A 20,459-nucleotide genomic window follows, 5' to 3' on the forward strand; every position below is an offset into this window, starting at 1 on the left:
AAATAACTCCAAGCACCTCTGAGAAATGTGCGTAAACCGACTCACACAAAGACATACACAGACATGACCAAATTTTTAAGTCCCCCAGACTTTGTTCATGGGGACTAATTTGGCTACTATCAAAATACTAAGATTGCATCTTGGACATTACCTCCACTATACAATTTACTCTGATATAAACAAATTTTGTTAATAACCCTACATTACTGAAGTTACATCTGTGAGTTCTGCATGAAAACTGTCAACAAATGACAAGCACACTAACTGTTATAAATTGATCATTTCTTTCGGGTCTTTATTCAATTTTCAGAAGCAGGCAAGATGCCTTGTTTTCTGTCAAACAAGTTTCCACTGTGAAATAGTAATACATTTGCGCACTTGTTAGTTTTATTTTCGAAGCTTTCATCTTTTCTGAAGACGTGATTCTCCACTCAATATACAGTCTGTGGTTTCTTTATTCTTTTAAAATCGACAGCAGACTGCATGTGTAGCACAGTTCACCTGGTGACATTGAAATAAAATAATTATTTTGAGCAGCAAGGGAAAACTCTCCCCAACCAAATTGACTTAGGCTGCTCGTAAGTCAAAATGTCACCTCAAAAGAAAAAAAAACAAGAGAAAAAAATTTGAAAAAAGTACATCTTTTACGTACAGACAAGTTTATAACATGCATCAACACAATTTCAAAAGTGAAAAAATAAGTTGATTGGTGTAGTAGTCAGAAACTATCACTTGGATTTTACTAAATTTTCTATAATTTATGTAATTTTTTTACAGAATTTTACATTCTTTCAAATTTTTGAGAGCAGATTTGCACACTGCTTTCAGAGTTTGCTTTTGTTCTCACCAGTGTTTTCTTTTTTTTTTATTTTGCAATCCTTTGGTTTTGTCACTCAAAAAATATTCTGTCTTCATTTTCTCAAATTCCAGGTGTCCATGGTGATTCAAAGGTCAAAGTTCATGCAGATTGTTGCTGAAGAGATGAAATCCTTGTATCTCTGAGCACATCCAAGTACAGCCTTGATGGTGATTTTTTCAAAGTCTGCATTACCACTCTGGCAACCTGGCACCACACATTGTTCCTCTTTTATTTTTTCCCTTTTTTAAGTATTTTTTGGGGTCTTTTTTTAAATTCTCATATGTAAAGTCTTTTATAGTCCTATTCGGCAGAATCATCATCAGCTTCTCGTAGCCATGTGAAGAATGCAGTGACTGACTTGAGTGCAACACCTTTTCCTAGTTTTTCATTCGGATCATCACTTTTCTCCCATGCATAGAAAGCCTCTTCTGAGATCACGTCTTCATCATAAAGCTTATCAAAAAATATACGCAGTAAACCTGTGAAGGAAGGTAAAATTGTGAGGTCAGTCACAGCCAGCCAAAGGTTAACTAAAAAGTAAGCTTTAACTTGAGAGGACAAGCTCATCACGTGATTAGCCATGACAAATCATAAGCTTTATCATGATTTGGTTTCAAAGAACTCCAATGCATTGTCAATACGGATATCCATTGAGCAGAGGTTTGGTTCACACATATAATAGTGCTTCTTTTAAGGTAGAACCTGCCTCGGAGACAGAGCTTTGGACTCTCAAATTCTTCCAATGCTCTTCTGGTCGAACATTTGTGGTGCTGCTCTTACAGTCTTAGTATTCAAAAATTGAAATATTAGTTTTCCCATTGAGTTAATATAGGGATGGCGGTCATTTTGAATTTCGAAGATTGATAAATGATAGGTAATTTGTTTCTGTCGTACCAAACTTTGAACAGTGACTCCTGATTTTTTTTCTTGAATAAGTAAGAGAGTAGTTATAGTTTCAATAAGTTAGAGCAAAATTTTGTATCTTTCACTTTCGAACTGCATACTAAATTTAAACTTTGCACAGATATTAACAAATGATATTCAAAAGAAATTTGTCTTATAAATTGATGATCTGAAGTGACATAAATGGATTGAAGGCATAATGTAATGATAGAAACCTTCCTCTCTAGCTTCATTCTGTATGCAATTCTGTTACAATTGAAACTCAACCTCAAATTTCAATGACATACAGCCTCAGTGTTTCAGCCAAACTGGATAATCTATGTTCCTTATTTCTGATGTTGAAATAACATGTTCATGATAAGTGCAAGCACAACATAAAGAATGAGGATATGAGTTTACTTACTTGGTGGACTATCTAATTTATAATTTAAGGCTTGTAACGCATACAAAGCTTGTAATTCTAACTTGTCATCATTATCTAAATATTTTTTCAGGACCGCTGCTCTGTTTTTGACTTCATTGATTTCACAGCGACAGGAACTTCCTTCTCCTGTGATGCAAAGAATACGAAATGCAAATGTAAGAAGACTTCAAAGAGGAAAGAAAAGTTGATACCCGGACTGCATGCTACATACAGGGTTATGGTCAGACGGAAAAGCATACTGTGTCCATATGACGGTTCAGGCACCATTCCATCCTACTCTTCACTCATGGTACTTGGTTTGTGACAGAACACATAATTACTTGAAAAACTCTCGGATTAATCAATTATAAAGCCTAGACATGGCAAGTTACACATCAAATAAGAAACATGTAACAGAAAATAAACACCATGACATGAAAAACTGTGACTAGTGACCACAGAAAAGAGGCAACATTGGGTCACATATCAAAACAAACTGACTCTGCACACAAAACCATATTGGATCATGTAACAAAACAAATTGGCTGTGTGCTATATTTTGAATTGTGCAAACTATATTTATATGTGACAAGTTTAGACCAGGGATTATACACTCTAGGTAAATACTACTGAAAAATAAATCTTTACACATTCAGACGCAAACATTGTGCAGATCTAGGACTTAAAGCTCTGTCTAGCGACTATCTGCATCAACTCACCTGACACTGCGCTTTGGCACACTGCTGTCATCAAGGCACGAATAAAATCATTGTCTTTTCTTCTATCTTCTACTACATTGGCCTGTCAAGAAGAACAAATTGAACTAGGAATGAAGTACTAGGTTTCATGGTATAATTCTGCAAGTAATTTCCAAGATAAAAATCGGGAAAAAGACATACTTTACAGAATTGCATGTCTTCATTGACACATGCATAATCACAGTATCACAGTATCTCAATCTGTAATCCAGCCATAAAACAATTACAGTCAGTTTCATAAATGTAAATTTTATAAATGCTAGCACCCAAGGCACATATCAAGTTCTTACACACATCTGTGCCATGTGTGTACTTTATTTCACAAGACGATTTGAAAACCCAGAATGGTACATTGTTACAACTCATAATATGATGAACGCCATATAAACTAGATGCCCATGATTCTAACTACAAACTGTAGCAATAACAATAGGCAGAAGAAGACAAACTTTGTCCAAATCATTGTTAGAATCAGTTTATATAGCACATCCAGGGTTAAATCAGATGACAAACCTATAATGATCATGATCTTTCATTCATATATCCTCTCTTGCATTTGCTATCAATTTTAAAAATCTCGAAGGCAGTAACTTTTATCAGTGATATTCAGTTGCTCTAATGTTGCAATTATGCGATTCTCCACCTTAGAAGAGGTGAACAAACTTACCACAATCCAGTCAAATATCTTGTCATTTGAAGCTCTTTCTCTAAGTAGTAAATGTTCTAAGTGTCCTTGAATCTTGCTGATTGGCATTCCCTCAGTAGCAGTTTTACTGCTTGTTCTACTTGAATTCGGGGCGGTAAATAACAAACCCTACAAAACAAACAAACAAACACACTTTTAAGACTCTAATCGAAGATGACAATGCTCAATGACATAACTTAATATTTTTGATGGTATGTACTATTCAAAATGTAGAATCTCACTGCTAGAAAACTTGAAGTCTATTTTGCTGCAATACAGTGTTATACAGATACTTAGGAACATAGTTGGGTATTACAAATTCACACGTACATAAAACCAGAAAGCAGTTCGTTCCTTATCAAAATTCACTGGATGATCATTCTTTTGCTGGTGACACAAATCCATTCATGGTTATATTTTAAATTATTTTGGAAACACAAGTAATCTGATTTCTCACCTTTCTTTCCAAAAATTCATTGACATCTCCACCAGCTGGTAGAAGACTACTCCATTTCAGCCCTGAATTGTGCCAAAGTTCTGCTATTCTGGCTTCACCCTGTTTAAATATGAACAGATTGGATAATAAATTGTTAGAAAGGCCATTCTCACACTCATGAGGAGCAAGTATCATACGATGAACCATTTTTTAGTAAATGTCAACATTTTCACTCTAGGTTGGTCATAGCATGGGCAAAATACTTCCTACATTCCTGTCATATGCCTATGTACACTAAGTCAACTTCCTTGCTAAATTAAAGCCTGTGAGATATTTTTAAATCCCACTCACTGCTTATTTTTGGTAACACACATGTTTGGTCTCAACACTGACATTTGAAGAAGTTTGCTGTAAGCTTCGCCCAGCTAAAGCGATGTATTCACTGCTTTGCTTCGATAAAGTTTGTGTGTGATGTGTGATAGTGAACGTAAGAGCGTGAGTCCTTCACGAACTCTACAGCGTGTGGAGAGGTCACAGTCAGAAAAATGTAACAACTTAGTTTGGTTATTGAACCAATCTTTTTTGAGATTGGGGATTTGGCCGAGTGATTTTGTCTGTGGCTTCTCAGCTAGGTGACTTGGTGCAATATGTTGTGTGTTCGAATCCGATTGAAACCACCGCATTTCCAAGATTGTCAAACATTTGGTATGTGATAGAAAGACAACTAACATTTCATTGGACTGTAAATATTTCATTGTTGTTAAACTATACCGTCATGCAAAGTGACTACCGGTATGTACATTAGTCTACTTTCAGTGTGGCGTATGGTATATAACATAAAAGAAACACTTACTATAATTCTGGAAGCCACTAATAGCACCTCTGCAGTCAGGAGGCCAGCTTTTCGAATCTCACGTAGTGGCCTTGAAATATCTTGCAATATATTCATTGGTATTTTACCGCTTTGCACCAATGGAGCTATAAATTCACCCATGTAGGTCCAGAATTTTGGAATATCAATTGCAATTTCTTCAGCAAATTCAAGAATCTCTGCAAACCTGAAAACAGAGCAATCAATGTAAAGTATAGAATCGGGGGAGACTGCTACTTTTCGAGCTTTGAAAAGGCACACATACACTCCTGTTATACTTCACATACTTTCCCCAATATTTACACACTGTCAAAACTCCTTAACAAAACAAGCATTAAGGCTGTGTGTCTGATGATGTATCTGCCCAATAAAATTACATAATAGCCTAATAGACAAACAAATTAAGTTTTTCAAGTTTGAAATAGCATATTTCCAACTTAGGTGACTTCATATGACCGCACCCGTACCATGTTTATCGCTGGCTAAAGTTAACAGTTTATTCTATCATGAGTAGGGAAACACGAATTGAAAACATTCCACTTGCCCTTTAATGTATTGTTGCTTCTCCATAAGTCCCTCCCTGATCAGATCATACATGAGTGTACCACATGCCTGTCTTGTGGATTCGTTTCTCTCTAGGGACTGCTCAACAGCTATCCTAACAAATATGTACAACATAGATGGTGACCTCAGTTCAGCGATGCACGTTTGCACTTCCTGAGACGAAAAAAATATTGATTAATAGCGATGTCTCATAAAAATAAGAATACGTCAGATAATGGACATCATTATTCCATCATTTTCATCCCAAATTATCCTCTAAAATTTCAAAGATGGTTGTAGAATATACGGCTAGTTTTCAACCGGGTTCGAACCCACAACATACGGCATCAGTCGCCTAGCGGAGAGGCAACAGAGAGAACCGCTCGGCTAAATCTCCACTCCCAAAAAGAGTGGTTCAATAGCCAACTAAGTTGTTACATTTATCTGACTGAGACCGCTCCACACGTTGTAGAGTTCGTGAAGCACTCACGCATGCATGTTCACTATCACACATCGCACATACAAACACTATCGAAGCGAAGCAACGAATACATCGCTTTAACTTGGCGAACGATAACCTCAGGGACAATTTTGTCCACCAGCAGAGCTACCAGCCCAGGGTAGAAAATACGGCTAGTTTTCAATCAGGTTCGAACCCACAACATACGGCATCAGTCGCCTAGCGGAGAGGCCACAGAGAGAACCGCTCGGCTATTAAATCTCCACCCCCAAAAAGACTGGTTCAATAACCAACTAAGTTGTTACATTTTTCTGAGTGAGACCGCTCCACTCGTTGCAGAGTTCGTTAAGCACTCACGCACGCATGCTCACTATCACACATAGCACATACAAACTTTATCGAAGCGAAGCAACGAATACATGGCTTTAACTGGGCGAACGATAACCTCGGGGATGTAAAGTCTTTATAGGGATATACAAGCGACCCAACGGGCAATAGAGGTCCACTTTGTTATGTAGAAAATAACTGTTTGTGACACATGTATTGATGAAGACGGTAGAAATCTTTGGCTTTTATGGCTAATTTCAGGATGGCCTGAACAAAAATAGCAAAAATACTGCCAACGGCACTTGGACATAATGACCGCCTAGCATTATCGGCATTTATCAACAACCCCAACTCACTGTGAATTAGACAGACCACGGAATCAATGTGCAACATACAGCTGAAAGACTATTTTTCAAATTGCGATTTTAAGCCCCCTTTTGTGAGAAAAGGGACATATACATAAATTGAGAAAAAGCAGAAAACATATTTGTGAATGGTTTGTTGAGTGACAATAGTGTATGCATCTCTTGAAAAATGTTGGGTTATAAGGTATAACAGTAGTGTAAGAATAAAGAGGTTAGAATTAGTAGCAAAGCTGTGTTGACAGTAATTAAAATAACAAAACTATACACTAAGGTAAGGAAATCTGAATGAAATAAAGATTGAAAGTACTAGTAATTGAAGCTAAGATAGGAAAAAACTGAAATTACTGTTAAAAGTTTGGTAGAAGGCCACCACAGGAATTGGTCCATACCATGGTGGTGGAAACGTAAAGCAAATCTTACCTGCCACCCAAATAAGTCAATTCAATTGATGGGATATTGCTAAATGTTTTGTATCCTACTATAACACTGACAGATTATCACCTGTACCATTTTCGTAAAGCCATACAAAGGAAAATTATTGCATTGCGTGAGCACTGTTTATAAGTGCCTCCGGATGCAAGACTAAATTGTGTACTTCCTTGACGGGTAACACATAACGTCATGGATACTTAATCTCTGGAAAGTGAATGTCAAAGTCTGTATATTGACTCAATGATGTTTACTCGATGGAAGTGAGCAGACATTACATCTATAAATATCTTCTGGAAGTCATTTGTTGTCTCAAGCTGTTATTAAAGTCACCAAATAGTTCACGCTTCACACCGCATTAAACAAAAGTTCCTTTGTAGGGCGGTCAGTCTACTTTCAAACCATCACCGTTATCAGTGAACTAAAGTCACAGACAAATCACATTTCAAGGCTAATAGACCATGTTTGAACAACATTACAAATCTCTGACACTATATCATGTACATAGAACAATCTGGTCTTGAAATCAATGCGCGTGTAAATAGGTCAAGTAGTTAGTCATGTGACTAAGTCATGTGATAAATTCTTAGGGTCATACATAAATGAGAGAAATTTAAACGTGAAATATGTTGTTTTTTATCACTTTTGTTGCCCAAAAGAGCGTGAAAATCTCTGATACTTCCATTCAGTGCATCCCCCATATTTCTAGCATTCATCTAATACACATTTCTGTTCAAAAACTCATAAAACAGTCCAAATGCTGGATTGTTGTACCTTCCAAAAGTACATATGTGGAAGGCCCCTAAAATCAATTAGTTATAAAAGGGGTCAATAATTTCCGATATCTATCTAAATGCTGATCCGTTTGGCACCATGTTAACAAAATACAACCTCGAACATGGTCTTAACATCTGTACCAAATATTAACGCAGTCTGTTCAGCAATTTTTGACTTTTTGTGGTTTACGGAAAATTTTCACTGTCCGATGTCAACTCAACCCACCCCATCACAATAACAAATGACCTACGGTCATTATTTTAAAAATAGCTGCATAAATACATAATTGAAAATTTCATCATAATTCAAACATACCACATTAAGATTATCCCTGAAAACATGTCTCCAGAATATCAAAGCTATCAGATAGGTAGTTTTGAGAAAAAAAATTGACCAAATATGGCAAATTTCCTCAAAATAAAAAATTGAAGATTTGATCATAATTTGAATATGTAACATTTCATAATTCTGTAGAAACCTGTATAGCAAATATCAAAGCTATCAGACGAGTAGTTTTTGAGAGAAAAATATTTGACCAAAATGTCAAAAAGTGCCTCAAAAATACAACATTTACAATTTCATCATAATTTTCATCATCCCTATGAGCCTGTTTACCAAATATCTAAGCTATCAGACAAGCAGTTCCGGTGAAAAAAGTTGACCTAAAGTAACAAAAAATATCTTGAACATACAAATTTGCCTATTTCTGCACAATTTGAAGAATTCTGAAACAGGTCATACCAAGGGTACTATATCCCAAATATCAAAGCTGTGTGAGTGGCAGTTTTGAATAATAAGCTTTTTAAAGATTTTTTGACCAAAAGTGACAAAAATTGCCTTTAAAATAAGCATACTTCACCATAATTTGAACAATTGTAAAGGTCAAAACTGCAGCGTCTTCACTAGGTGACTGGGTGCCATACATTGTGAGTTCGAACCCGATTAAAATTTACTGTATCATCCCCAGGGACCTGTATACCAAATGTTACGGCTGTCTGACAAGCCATAAGTAGTAGAAGATTTTTCTCCAAAGATAACAAAATTGGCCTAAAAAATACAAATATGCATGATTTATCGCAATTTTAACAAATCTGATTGAGGTCATCTTTGGGGACCTGTACTCTAAACATTAAAGGAATTGGACTGGCTGTTTTGAAGAAGAAGCTTTGAATGTAAAAATTTGATGGACGCCAGGCAACAGACGCCGGATGATGCCACCTATAAAGATAAGCTTGACATCACCGACGGTGGAGCTAAAAAGTTTCATAAAGATGCAATGATTGGTAGACCTATCTAATTACTTAAAACAGCAAGAATGTTTTTTTCGCTGAAGCTTCATGCATTACTGTGATAATAAGTCTAGTATATTGTATTATCTAGAAACAGAGTATTTTGGCCTTCAGAGATTTCTGGCCTTCATCCATACTCTGTCTAGCTGCGAGGTCAATGATAATGCCGTAATATGCAAAACCATTCTTTTATATGTGAATGGCCTCCAGCAGAGACCATCATCAATCAAATGGATTTTGAACAGCGCCAAAGTCCAAAATGCAGTTTTGTTCAATGGCAAAGAGTCTGAGTTGTTCAGTATGCTCCACTAAATAGCAAAGTTTTGATGTACTCCTTGAAAGTATCAAGAGTGGGTGACTGGCACACTTCTGATCGGACACTGTTCCAGGTGAGGGGTGCAGCGTGTGAGAAGGCACAATTGCCATAGGTTTGTCGATTACTCCGTGGTACATGAAGCAGAATTTTGTAAGTCGGAAGAAGTATTGTTGTTCAGAGCTTTCTAGATAATGAGGAGGATTTTATACAGGATTCTGTTGTGTACTGGTAACCAGTGTAATTCCTTGAGAATGGGAATGATGTGGTCTGACTTCTGGATGTGAGACGCAATTCTGGCTGCAGAATTCTGGGCACACTGAAGTGGAAGAATGGAAGCTGATGACAAACCACACAGGAGTAAATTACAGTAATATAGATTTGATGTGATCAGGGCAAGAACCAATATTTGACAGATTTCTTTGGTAAGGTACTGGCGAATATTGCTTCTTTGACGGAGATGGTAGTAAGTTGATTGGCATGTCATGTGAATGTGCTTACGCTTTACATTTTGACATGTTTTGGCTTTGGCAAAATCTCGCTGGTTGGAAGAAGTGTGTTCGGTCTTTTATGAATGAATCTCTGTGCTGGTGATCCAAGTTGGCTATCACGTGGTGTGTTTCTATAATCCGGTAAAGCTATATATGATCATTGTTGTTCTGCTTGGCTTTCTTCAGAAGTGATTTATCACTTTTCACTGCATTCTCTGCCATGCCATTAGATTTAGGATAAATGTGACATGATATGTCACGTGTTGAAATCCATAGGCATCTGCACTCTTGACAAAATTCTTGTTTTCAAACTGTGGTTCATAATCTGTCAACAATACATCTGGTATAACGTATCTGGCAAACTGTGCTTTACAACACTGGATAACACTTGTGTAACACTTGGCTACTGTATCTTCTATTTCTCTGTTCATGTTTGGCAAATACAGCACATCATTTGCTCTTTTCTCCACTTTTTGATTCCAAGATGTGCATTATGGATCTTTATCATTTCTGGCTTTATTGACGATGGTATTACAACTTTCTCTCCCTTATAGAGAATGTCATCATACACAGACTGTAATTCCGGTATTCTTGTATTTCTTTCGAGGTCTTACATCTCCTCTCAGGCCATCCCCGTTGAATTATTGACTGCAACTTCTATAATGTTACATCATTTTCATTCTCCATCTTCAATAGCTGTAACTTACTTTCTGACATAGGAAGTATCATGGCGACTTCAAGTTCTTCTTTTAACTCATCACATTTTTCAAGCAGATAAGATCTACTCAATGTATCGGCCAAATACATTTCTTTACCAGGCTTGTACTGTACATGGAGATCATACCTTTTTAGTTCTAGCATCATTTTCTGCAATCTCAGTGGAGCATGGTGCAAGGGTTTCTTGACTATAGATTCTAACGACTTGTGATCACATTCTATAGTTACTGTCTTAACATAGATGTACTGGTGGAACCGCTTGCATCCGAACACTATTGCAATCATTTTTTCAATTGGGGCATATCTCTGTTGTAATTCTGTTAATGCTAGGGACGCATATGCCACTGGGTGGTCATCTTGAAGTAGGACTGCACCCAAGCCTTCTGAACTGGCATCAACTGAAAGGGTTACTGGTTGTGATACACCATAGTACTACAACACAAGGGCTTCACTCACAAGTTTCTTCAATTTGTTGAAACTGTCTCTGTGTTGCTGGTCCCAGTGCCATTCCATGTTATTTTCCAAGAGTTGTCTAAGTGGCGCACTTAGGGATGACAGATTTGGAATGAACTTCGCCAGGTAAGTGACCATACCAATGAATCTCTGAAGAGCTGGTTTGTCTTCAAGCCATATTTTGTATTGCTTTCACTTTGGTAGGATCTTGTTTTAAACAATCTTTTGTCAGTAGATTACCACGGTACTGAAATTCTGTCATTCTGACCTTGCACTTAATTTTGTTTGCATTTCATTTCAGGTTTTTCTCTCGTGCCCTCTGTAGTACATAAGTTTCCATCATGATTTTTACCATTTTCACCTGTGACTAGTATATCATAACATATGTTATCTATACCATCTATACCATCCAGTATCTGTGACACAATCTTCTGGAAAACTTCAGGTGCTGACGATATGCCAAATGGTAGGCGTTTAAATCTATCACCCCCAGTTCCCTGTATACAGGTCCAACTTTACCATAGAAAACAATGGATTTGGGACAAACCATGGTGGTGAAAGGGTTAAATCTATAACGACCGAAAGGTGTATTATAGTTGCAGAGTTTACTCATCCAATTAGATTTGCTAAAATCCACTATTCGGTATTCTTGAAACAACCTCTTCAATGGTTGGCATGGGATGGTGTTCTCGTTTGATGGCTCTGTTGAGGTATTTCAGGTCCATACAAATTCCATATTCTCCATCCTGCTTAATTCTTCTCTGATGTTTTATCCAATCGCTACAGGCACTTTCCTTGGTGGTCGATCACCGGTCTAATGTTCTGATCCGGCTCAATGTGGTGTTTTCCTTCCAAACCATCCAAGGTCCGTAAAAACATCTTTATACTCATCAAGGACTGGGTCATCATTAGTTATGGACATTACTCGCTGTATTAATCTAATGGTTAGAAAGCTTTCAACCCCAATACTGGCACGACATCTCGGTAAACAACTACAAACTCCAGCTGGTAATTCTTGTCACCATATTTGCAATTCATGCATGTTTTACCACAGCTGTTCACTTTGTTACCAAAGTATGACACAAGCCTTATGTTAGACTTTTCTACTCTTTGGTTTTCAATGGCTTCAAACATCTCTTTTGTAATGACTTTACAGTGTCTTGTTATCATACTCATTAGCAAATTCGAAAGTGTTATACACTTCTATGACTGCATCATCGACCACGCACAGGAAAGTAGATGTTTACCTTTGGATCTTTTCCGTCGATCCCGCTGGCAGACAAGTAGAATTCAAATCTTTATTTTCACTTCCACTTCCGAAATGGGCCACTCCTGATACCATGTAATATTAATGCTACTCAGAGATTGCAGAGAGAGAGCGCACTTTCTTATTAAGTGCAGCGGACATGCATGTGGATCATATTAGACATATGAACAATGTCCCAATGTGTTACAGCAGGCTAGAATTTTTGGAAATTATGGGCAAAATTGCATTATAAAACAATTGTTTAACAATAAGAAATCCCTTTCTGAATGTGTGCTTTTAGAAATATCGGCCTGTAAATCAAAACAAGAATCGAGATGCTGACATGACATCACAGCTAACCCTGAAGAATTTCCGGTAGGAGGAGAAAATGAGCAAATCTAATGGGCCAATTCCAAATCCTGAACGAGCAAACACGTTATTATAACATAAATCACGGATGAAAAAGAAATAGCAATGAACCTGTATTTTCTGCTAGCATTTGAACGGAAATAATGCCATTTTTTCATAATCAGAACTCTGTAAGCCACAAGTGGCACCTCTTAAATCTTTTCATTTTTGGTAATCTACAGTCGCTGCATTTTGTTGCTTACAATTTTATATGAGTGGCATATCAGCTACATGGACTGATGAAGAAAATCTGGTAAACATTCGCAATATAGCATTAAAAGCATCGTAGTGTTGGACATAGTCTCTCAACTCCGGAGAACAGATTGCATAAACACGCTATGGCGCATAATCAGGGCCAAAATTAACACCTAACATTTTGAGCAAACCTGCATGCAACTCTCACGAACCTGCATGCAACTCTCACGAACCTGCATGCAACTCTACCGACCTTCATGCAACTCTCACGGTCCTCCATGCAACTCTTACGAATCTCTATACAACTCGCGCAAACCTAAATGCAACTCTCACGGTCCTCAATGCTACTCAAGAAATACGTTCACTTTGAGCAAACCTCAATTCAAATTGCGCTAACCTCGATATAACTCTCGTGATAATGCATTCACTTTGAGTCAACCTCAATGCAACTCTCATGGAGGACATTCGCTTTGTATCGGTAGTGAAATGCATTTGCTTTGAGCGGTGGCAACTAATTTGGATCCGATTCCCTGGATTCCTTTTGAAGCTCGACTGATCTGAACTGCACTTGCTTTCGTCTTGCTTGAAATTCAAATAGTCGAATTAAGAGAAAATCCTACCAAGACACTTTACAGGTTGAATTAATAAACGACATTTTCGACTATTCTTGTAGAGGCATGTTTGTCATGTCGAGATGGCTTCATGGGCATGCTTCATGCATACAGGTGATCATATAAGGTAGAACAAAAAAAATTGTGCTGTTCCTATAAACCGACCTACCCTATTTTTACCTGCCGTCCCTAAACTTTTTAGAGCTACGTAAACAGGGAAGCAAAAAAGAAAGAAAGAAAAAGTCCGTAAAATCATGTGTTCGTTCCTTGACATTTGATTTCTGCCTAGGCGAGGATGTCTTTTATGGGTTTTTTCCTTTTATATGTATGATACATTTTTCTTGAAATTTTGTGTCAAATGTTTTACCGCCCTAACCCCTGGAAAATGCGTACTAAAAAATAAAAATATTTTAGAAAAAAATTCCTGCCAACCTACCTACCCTACTTTTTTTAAAAAAAACATTATTCAGAAATTTTGACTGACTCCCCAAAACGCTAACCCACTTCGAAAAGTTGAAATACCAATACATGTATTTGTAAAATTTACAGAAATACAGCACTAGTAAAGACATTTCAAAGCGTGATATACCCTGCTAGATTATCATCGGTTATCTCATGATGGTTGAAAAAGGTGAAACCAACAAAATGAAATTCAAAGTGACAACAAAATACAGATATAAAAGTTCATGCTATAACCCCAACCATATAGTATTGTTTAATTTGATAGGTTATAAGACAAGGTAGAAAAAATCGAGAGGCTGAGGGGAATAAAGCATCAGAGGGGCTGTCCCCTACCTTGCATGGAAAATGGTGAGAAATTAATTGTCCCCGAGGTTATCGTTCGCCCAGTTAAAGCGATGAAATTCGTTTCTTCGCTTCGATAAAGTGTGTGTATGTGCGATGTATGATAGTGAGCATGCGTGCGTGAGTGCTTCACGAACTCTACAACGTGTTGAGCGGTCTCAGTCAGAAAAATGTAACAACTTAGCCGGCTATTGAACCACTCTTTTTTGGGAGTGGAGATTTAGCCGACTGGTTCTGTCTGTGGCCTCTCAGCTAGGCGACTGATGCCGTATGTTGTGGGTTCGAATCCGATTGAAAACTATCCGTATTTTCTACCCTGGGTTGGTAACACTGCTGGTGGACAGAATTGTCCCTGAGGTTATCGTTCGCCCAGTTAAAGCGATGAAATTCGTTTCTTCGCTTCGATAAAGTGTGTGTATGTGCGATGTATGATAGTGAGCATGCGTGCGTGAGTGCTTCACGAACTCTACAACGTGTTGAGCAGTCTCAGTCAGAAAAATGTAACAACTTAGGGACTGGTCAGTTTCTTCAGCCTGGGGGGGCCGGTGGATTCATGGGGGGGTCACCCTGTTTTTGACTTTGGTGATAGGGGGGGTCACCATGTTTTTGAAATGCCCAATAGGGGGGGTCAGTGTGTTTTTGAATTTTGACACAGGCTCGTCATTGCCTAAAATGCTAGTGTCAGCCACAAATTTCATCATTCAGTTGTATTTTTCGGCGCGCCCTTCAGGCGCATAACCTTAATAATCAGTCATGTTTTTCAGCACGCCCAACTTAAACATATAAAGCATACATACATCAGAGATCTGTATGTTCAATATTTTTCAGCATGCTCTTCAAGCTCATTACCTTAATATATCAGACATTTTTCAGCATGCCCTTCAGGTGCATGACTTTAATATACAAGGCATATATATCAGGATGTTTAATATTTTTTGGCGCGCCCTTCGGGCACCATACTTTAATAAATAAGATATATCTTGATGTTTGCTAAGTTAAAGTGTATACCATTATGAAATCTGCATTTCATATGAAAAGGATGACAAATTCCTGATACCTTTCTGTTCTCTCTATGAGAATTCAGTATGAGAAAGCAACATGCACAAATATTTCACAATATATATTTGATACAGTGACTTATTTTAGAGATAGAAAAATGACAAGATATCTTTCCTTCTCATTGATGCAATTATTTTCCTTTGTGTCACAGGTTTTCTGTAGAAAGATGCTTTTTTATGAACAAAATAACAGTTAAAAAAGGCAGTTTTTGTCATTATTAGCTGTGCTTTTATGGTTTTAATGTTACAAGAAAAGGTCCTCTCAGACACTGTACACATCAGATTTGGCTAAAAAAGCTCTCTATGGCTCCTCAGGAGATTTAATTGGATGGTTGGCAAGTCTTAACACCCATCAAAGTTTTTGATTCACTGCTTTTTCCTCTTTGATATTAATGATTGACATCCATTTCTGTACAACAGTTCAGGACATCTGGTTAAGCATAGAAAGTGTGAAATACATTCACAGCTCATTCAAAATACAGCTCATTCAAAATGTACTGTATTCAAACTTTAAGATTGACACTTTGAAATTCCTATCTTACAACTGACATGTCAACAATTTCATTAAAACATAGAATGACTATTCAAAATAAAAATATATGTAACATGTAAAATATTATATATCTATATATCTATATATATATATATATATATATATATATATATATATATATATATATATATATATATATATATATATATATATATATATATATATATATTTATGTCCACCTTTTGTTTTTCCTATGTCGCGCGCTGGGGGGTCACCCTGTTTTCGAAATTTGGAATAGGGGGGGTCACCCTGTTTTCAAAATTTGGAATAGGGGGGGTCAGCCACTTTTTGACGTCAGCAAAAAAATAATCCACCCCCCCCCCCCCCCCCCCGGCCAAAGAAACTGACCAGTCCCTTAGCCGGCTATTGAACCACTCTTTTTTGGGAGTGGAGATTTAGCCGACTGGTTCTGTCTGTGGCCTCTCAGCTAGGCGACTGATGCTGTATGTTGTGGGTTCAAATCCGATTGAAAACTATCCGTATTTTCTACCCTGGGTTGGTAACACTGCTGGTGGACAGAATTGTCCCCGAGGTTATCGTTCGCCCAGTTAAAGTGATGAAATTCGTTTCTTCGCTTCGATAAAGTGTGTGTATGTGCGATGTATGATAGTGAGCATGCGTGCGTGAGTGCTTCACGAACTTCTACAACGTGTTGAGCGGTCTCAGTCAGAAAAATGTAACAACTTAGCCGGCTATTGAACCACTCTTTTTTTGGGAGTGGAGATTTAGCCGAGTGGTTCTGTCTGTGGCCTCTCAGCTAGGCGACTGATGCCGTATGTTGTGGCTTCGAATCCGATTGAAAACTATCCGTATTTTCTACCCTGGGTTGGTAACACTGCTGGTGGACAGAATTGTCCCCGAGGTTATCGTTCGCCCAGTTAAAGCGATGAAATTTGTTTCTTCGCTTCGATAAAGTGTGTGTATGTGCGATGTCTCAGTCAGAAAAATGTAACAACTTAGCCGGCTATTGAACCACTCTTTTTTGGGAGTGGAGATTTAGCCGACTGGTTCTGTCTGTGGCCTCTCAGCTAGGCTACTGATGCCGTATGTTGTGGGTTCGAATCCGATTGAAAACTATCCGTATTTTCTACCCTGGGTTGGTAACACTGCTGGTGGACAGAATTGTCCCCGAGGTTATCGTTCGCCCAGTTAAAGCGATGAAATTTGTTTCTTCGCTTCGATAAAGTGTGTGTATGTGCGATGTATGATAGTGAGCATGCGTGCGTGAGTGCTTCACGAACTCTACAACGTGTTGAGTGGTCTCAGTCAGAAAAATGTAACAACTTAGCCGGCTATTGAACCACTCTTTTTTGGGAGTGGAGATTTAGCCGACTGGTTCTGTCTGTGGCCTCTCAGCTAGGCGACTGATGCCGTATGTTGTGGGTTCGAATCCGATTGAAAACTATCCGTAGTATGCACAATGGTGCAGTCTGATACAATCTGCAGTGTTTTCTCTGCATGTTCATTAAAAGGCGCATTTTGTGCCCCATTCATTAAAATTAGGAGGTAGACTTGACATTTTAGGGGAAGTCAGTGTTGATGTTGGTTTTGCCTTCCTACGAATCGCTTTCAAGATATCACTACAATCAACACCCAGTTCAGTTGCGTCAGCTATGTCCCATGCAACACCCGTACTGAAATCAACATCATGATGTTTGTCAGCTTGTGAAGTGCTTGGCTGCTTTTTATCTTCTATCGGTTTGTCACCCACAAGTTTTCCCTACTCAGAATTTGACGTATTGGTTTCTTTGGACACAATTTGGTCCGAATTGGGGGGGGGGGGCGCCGAATGAGTCACTTTTTCACAAAAAATACCTAAACAGGGGCCGAATTTTCATCAAAAAAAATCCTGAGCATGGCTCAATACCAAAGTTAATGTCCCATGCTGCAGGAAACATTGAATGAAAGTGAAAATTCTTCAACTTTGCAAAGTAAATCCCTGACAATGGGTCATATCTTTTGAATGTAAATGGTTGATTTGTTCGACTTGGGCGGCACACCCTAGGATGAAAATATCAGAAATACCCCTCCCGGCACCGATTAAATGATTGTGTTTCATTGTGATAGAGATCGATCGTCACTACAGGTTGCTGACACTTTGCTAAAACTATGATTTTCCATAATTCAATAATTGATAACAGTGTTTCAAGTTCTGCCTTAAAAAATTGATCACTGTCCAAACATGAACATCAACCTTTTTCATTTACATCTCTATCTCTCGCAATGTTGACCAACCCATAAAATACCTGTTTAGCATAATTAGTTGTGTTGACTAATTAATTACAAGATATGTATATGAGAGATAAAAGACCTTGCAATGGGGTGTAAAATAAAAAGAGTTAAGAGGCTAGGTTAGGTTATATGATCATTTATTTTATTTACTCCGATCAGTCAGAGCATGAAGAAAAGGAGAGGAACTGATAAAGAAAACACTAAGAAAAACTCAATACGTCTGGGCCGCCTGTGGCAAGACAAAAGCAGTGTAGTTCAAATGAGTTAAGCTTCAAATGCACTCTACGAGTTGCATAGAGGTTCGTGAGAGTTGCATAGAGGTTCGTGAGAGTTGGATGGAGGTTTGCGCGAGTTGGATGCAGGTTGGTGAGAGTTGCATGGAGGTTCATGAGTTGCATGCAGGTCTGTGATAAATGCATGAAGGTCCGTGAGAATTGCATGGAGGTCGATGAGAGTTGCATTGAGGTCCGTGAGTTGCATGCAGGTTCACGAGAGTTACATGAGGGTTGGTGAGAGTTGCAAGGAGGTTCATGAGTTGCATGGAGGTCCGTAAGAGTTGCATGAAGGTTCGTGATAGTTGCATTGAGGTTCTTGAGAGTTGCATGCAGATTCGTGAGAGTTGCATGAAGGTTCGTGAGAGTTGCAAGCACGTTGGTTCAAAATGTTAGGTACGGAGAGTTTTCAATTGGATTCGAACCCACAACATACGGCATCAGTCGCCTAGCTGAGAGGCCACAGACAGAACCGCTCGGCTAAATCTCCACTCCCAAAAAAGAGTGGTTCAATAGCCGGCTAAGTTGTTACATTTTTCTGACTGAGACTGCTCAACACGTTGTAGAGTTCGTGAAGCACTCACGCACGCATGCTCACTATCATACATCGCACATACACACTTTATCGAAGCGAAGAAACGAATTTCATCGCTTTAACTGGGCGAACGATAACCTCGGGGACAATTCTGTCCACCAGCAGTGTTACCAACCTAGGGTAGAAAATACGGCTAGTTTTCAATCGGATTCGAACCCACAACATACGGCATCAGTCGCCTAGCTGAGAGGCCACAGACAGAACCACTCGGCTAAATCTCCACTCCCAAAAAAGAGTGGTTCAATAGCCGGCTAAGTTGTTACATTTTTCTGACTGAGACCGCTCAACACGTTGTAGGTGTTAATTTTGGCCTGGATTAATTTTGGCCTGGATTACGCACCATAGACACGCAGCCACAGCTGTCTTGCCGTGCATGATCGGTTCTATACACAAAATAGCCCTACGTCAGGCTATGATGAGAGTGTCAGGGGGCTACGCCTCTTGGAAGGTGGTGTAACCAAAACCGGACACTCTCACCATACTCGTAGGTCTATACACAAATAGCGAAAGATAAAGTACGCACTGCCATCCAGTAAATTAAACATAAACAACCAAGAAATGAATGTGTGGAGCTGCTTACCCTCAATATTCCAGGAACCCGCACACAGCACTTGACCAAGCTGTTATTCCACAGCTGAAGTTATGTCCCCTTTGTTCAGTATGACTTAGTTTGTAAATTAATGTCGAACAAATTGGCAAAATCTCGAAAAATAGGTGTATAAGCCTAAAGCCTATTAAAATGAAGATATAGTGGATGAAAATAAATTACAATGAAACCCCGCTATTAACATGTAGCTTTTAAAACTTCATCCAATACCCTCCGTAGACCAAACTTTTGGACAGTTAAAGGGTGCCAACTTGAAGGCATTCTCGAAACCTGACGCAAACAGTGGGTTTTGTAGATTGATGGAGGCGAGAAATCTCAGTTATAACTTTTATGACGCCCTTCGGCAGATTTGCGTTCTGTAGACTACCTTTTTGCATCTCATCAGCGCTGGAACATTTCAAAAACACATGCTGCGAATCCTTGAGGGTTTGTAAAGTGTAGTAAGCGAAATGAATGATATCCTTATCGTTGGAGTAAATAAGATGCGTGCACATAAAACGTCTAATTGATGTTCAGCACAGATTAGAGAAATCTGCTCTAACTTTAAATCCCGACGAATGTGTATTCTCTGTTTATTCTTGAAATTTATTGGTCATATCATTGGTGAAAATGGAATTAGTGCTGACCCCCTCAAAGTTAAGGCAATCATTGAGACGGATAAACATAGTAATAATATCATTGAACTGAGAAGATTACTGGGAATGGCAAACCAGTTGAGCAAATTCCCACTCGACTTTGGCAGAGACTACAAAGGCCCTCAGAGACCTCTTATCAAAGAAAAATGCGTGGCAAGAGTATA

General features: G+C 38.4%; 1 protein-coding gene across 1 annotated transcript in view; it reads right to left on the reverse strand.

Moving 5' to 3' along the window:
* Positions 1-267: 267 nt before the first annotated feature.
* Positions 268-20,459, reverse strand: part of LOC139136465 (eukaryotic translation initiation factor 4 gamma 3-like) — a 41,355-nt gene continuing 21,163 nt past the window's right edge. Inside the window, exons 5-11 of the mRNA XM_070704191.1 lie at positions 5,460-5,632; positions 4,898-5,102; positions 4,066-4,164; positions 3,591-3,737; positions 2,885-2,966; positions 2,166-2,312; positions 268-1,338 (exon numbers count right to left, since the gene is read on the reverse strand). Of these exons, the coding sequence (XP_070560292.1) occupies positions 1,160-1,338; positions 2,166-2,312; positions 2,885-2,966; positions 3,591-3,737; positions 4,066-4,164; positions 4,898-5,102; positions 5,460-5,632 (1,032 nt within the window). The 3' untranslated portion in view covers positions 268-1,159. The remainder of the gene's footprint in view (positions 1,339-2,165; positions 2,313-2,884; positions 2,967-3,590; positions 3,738-4,065; positions 4,165-4,897; positions 5,103-5,459; positions 5,633-20,459) is intronic.

The sequence above is a fragment of the Ptychodera flava genome, chromosome 7, assembly GCF_041260155.1.
Source record: "Ptychodera flava strain L36383 chromosome 7, AS_Pfla_20210202, whole genome shotgun sequence".
Classification (NCBI taxonomy): Eukaryota; Metazoa; Hemichordata; class Enteropneusta; family Ptychoderidae; genus Ptychodera; species Ptychodera flava.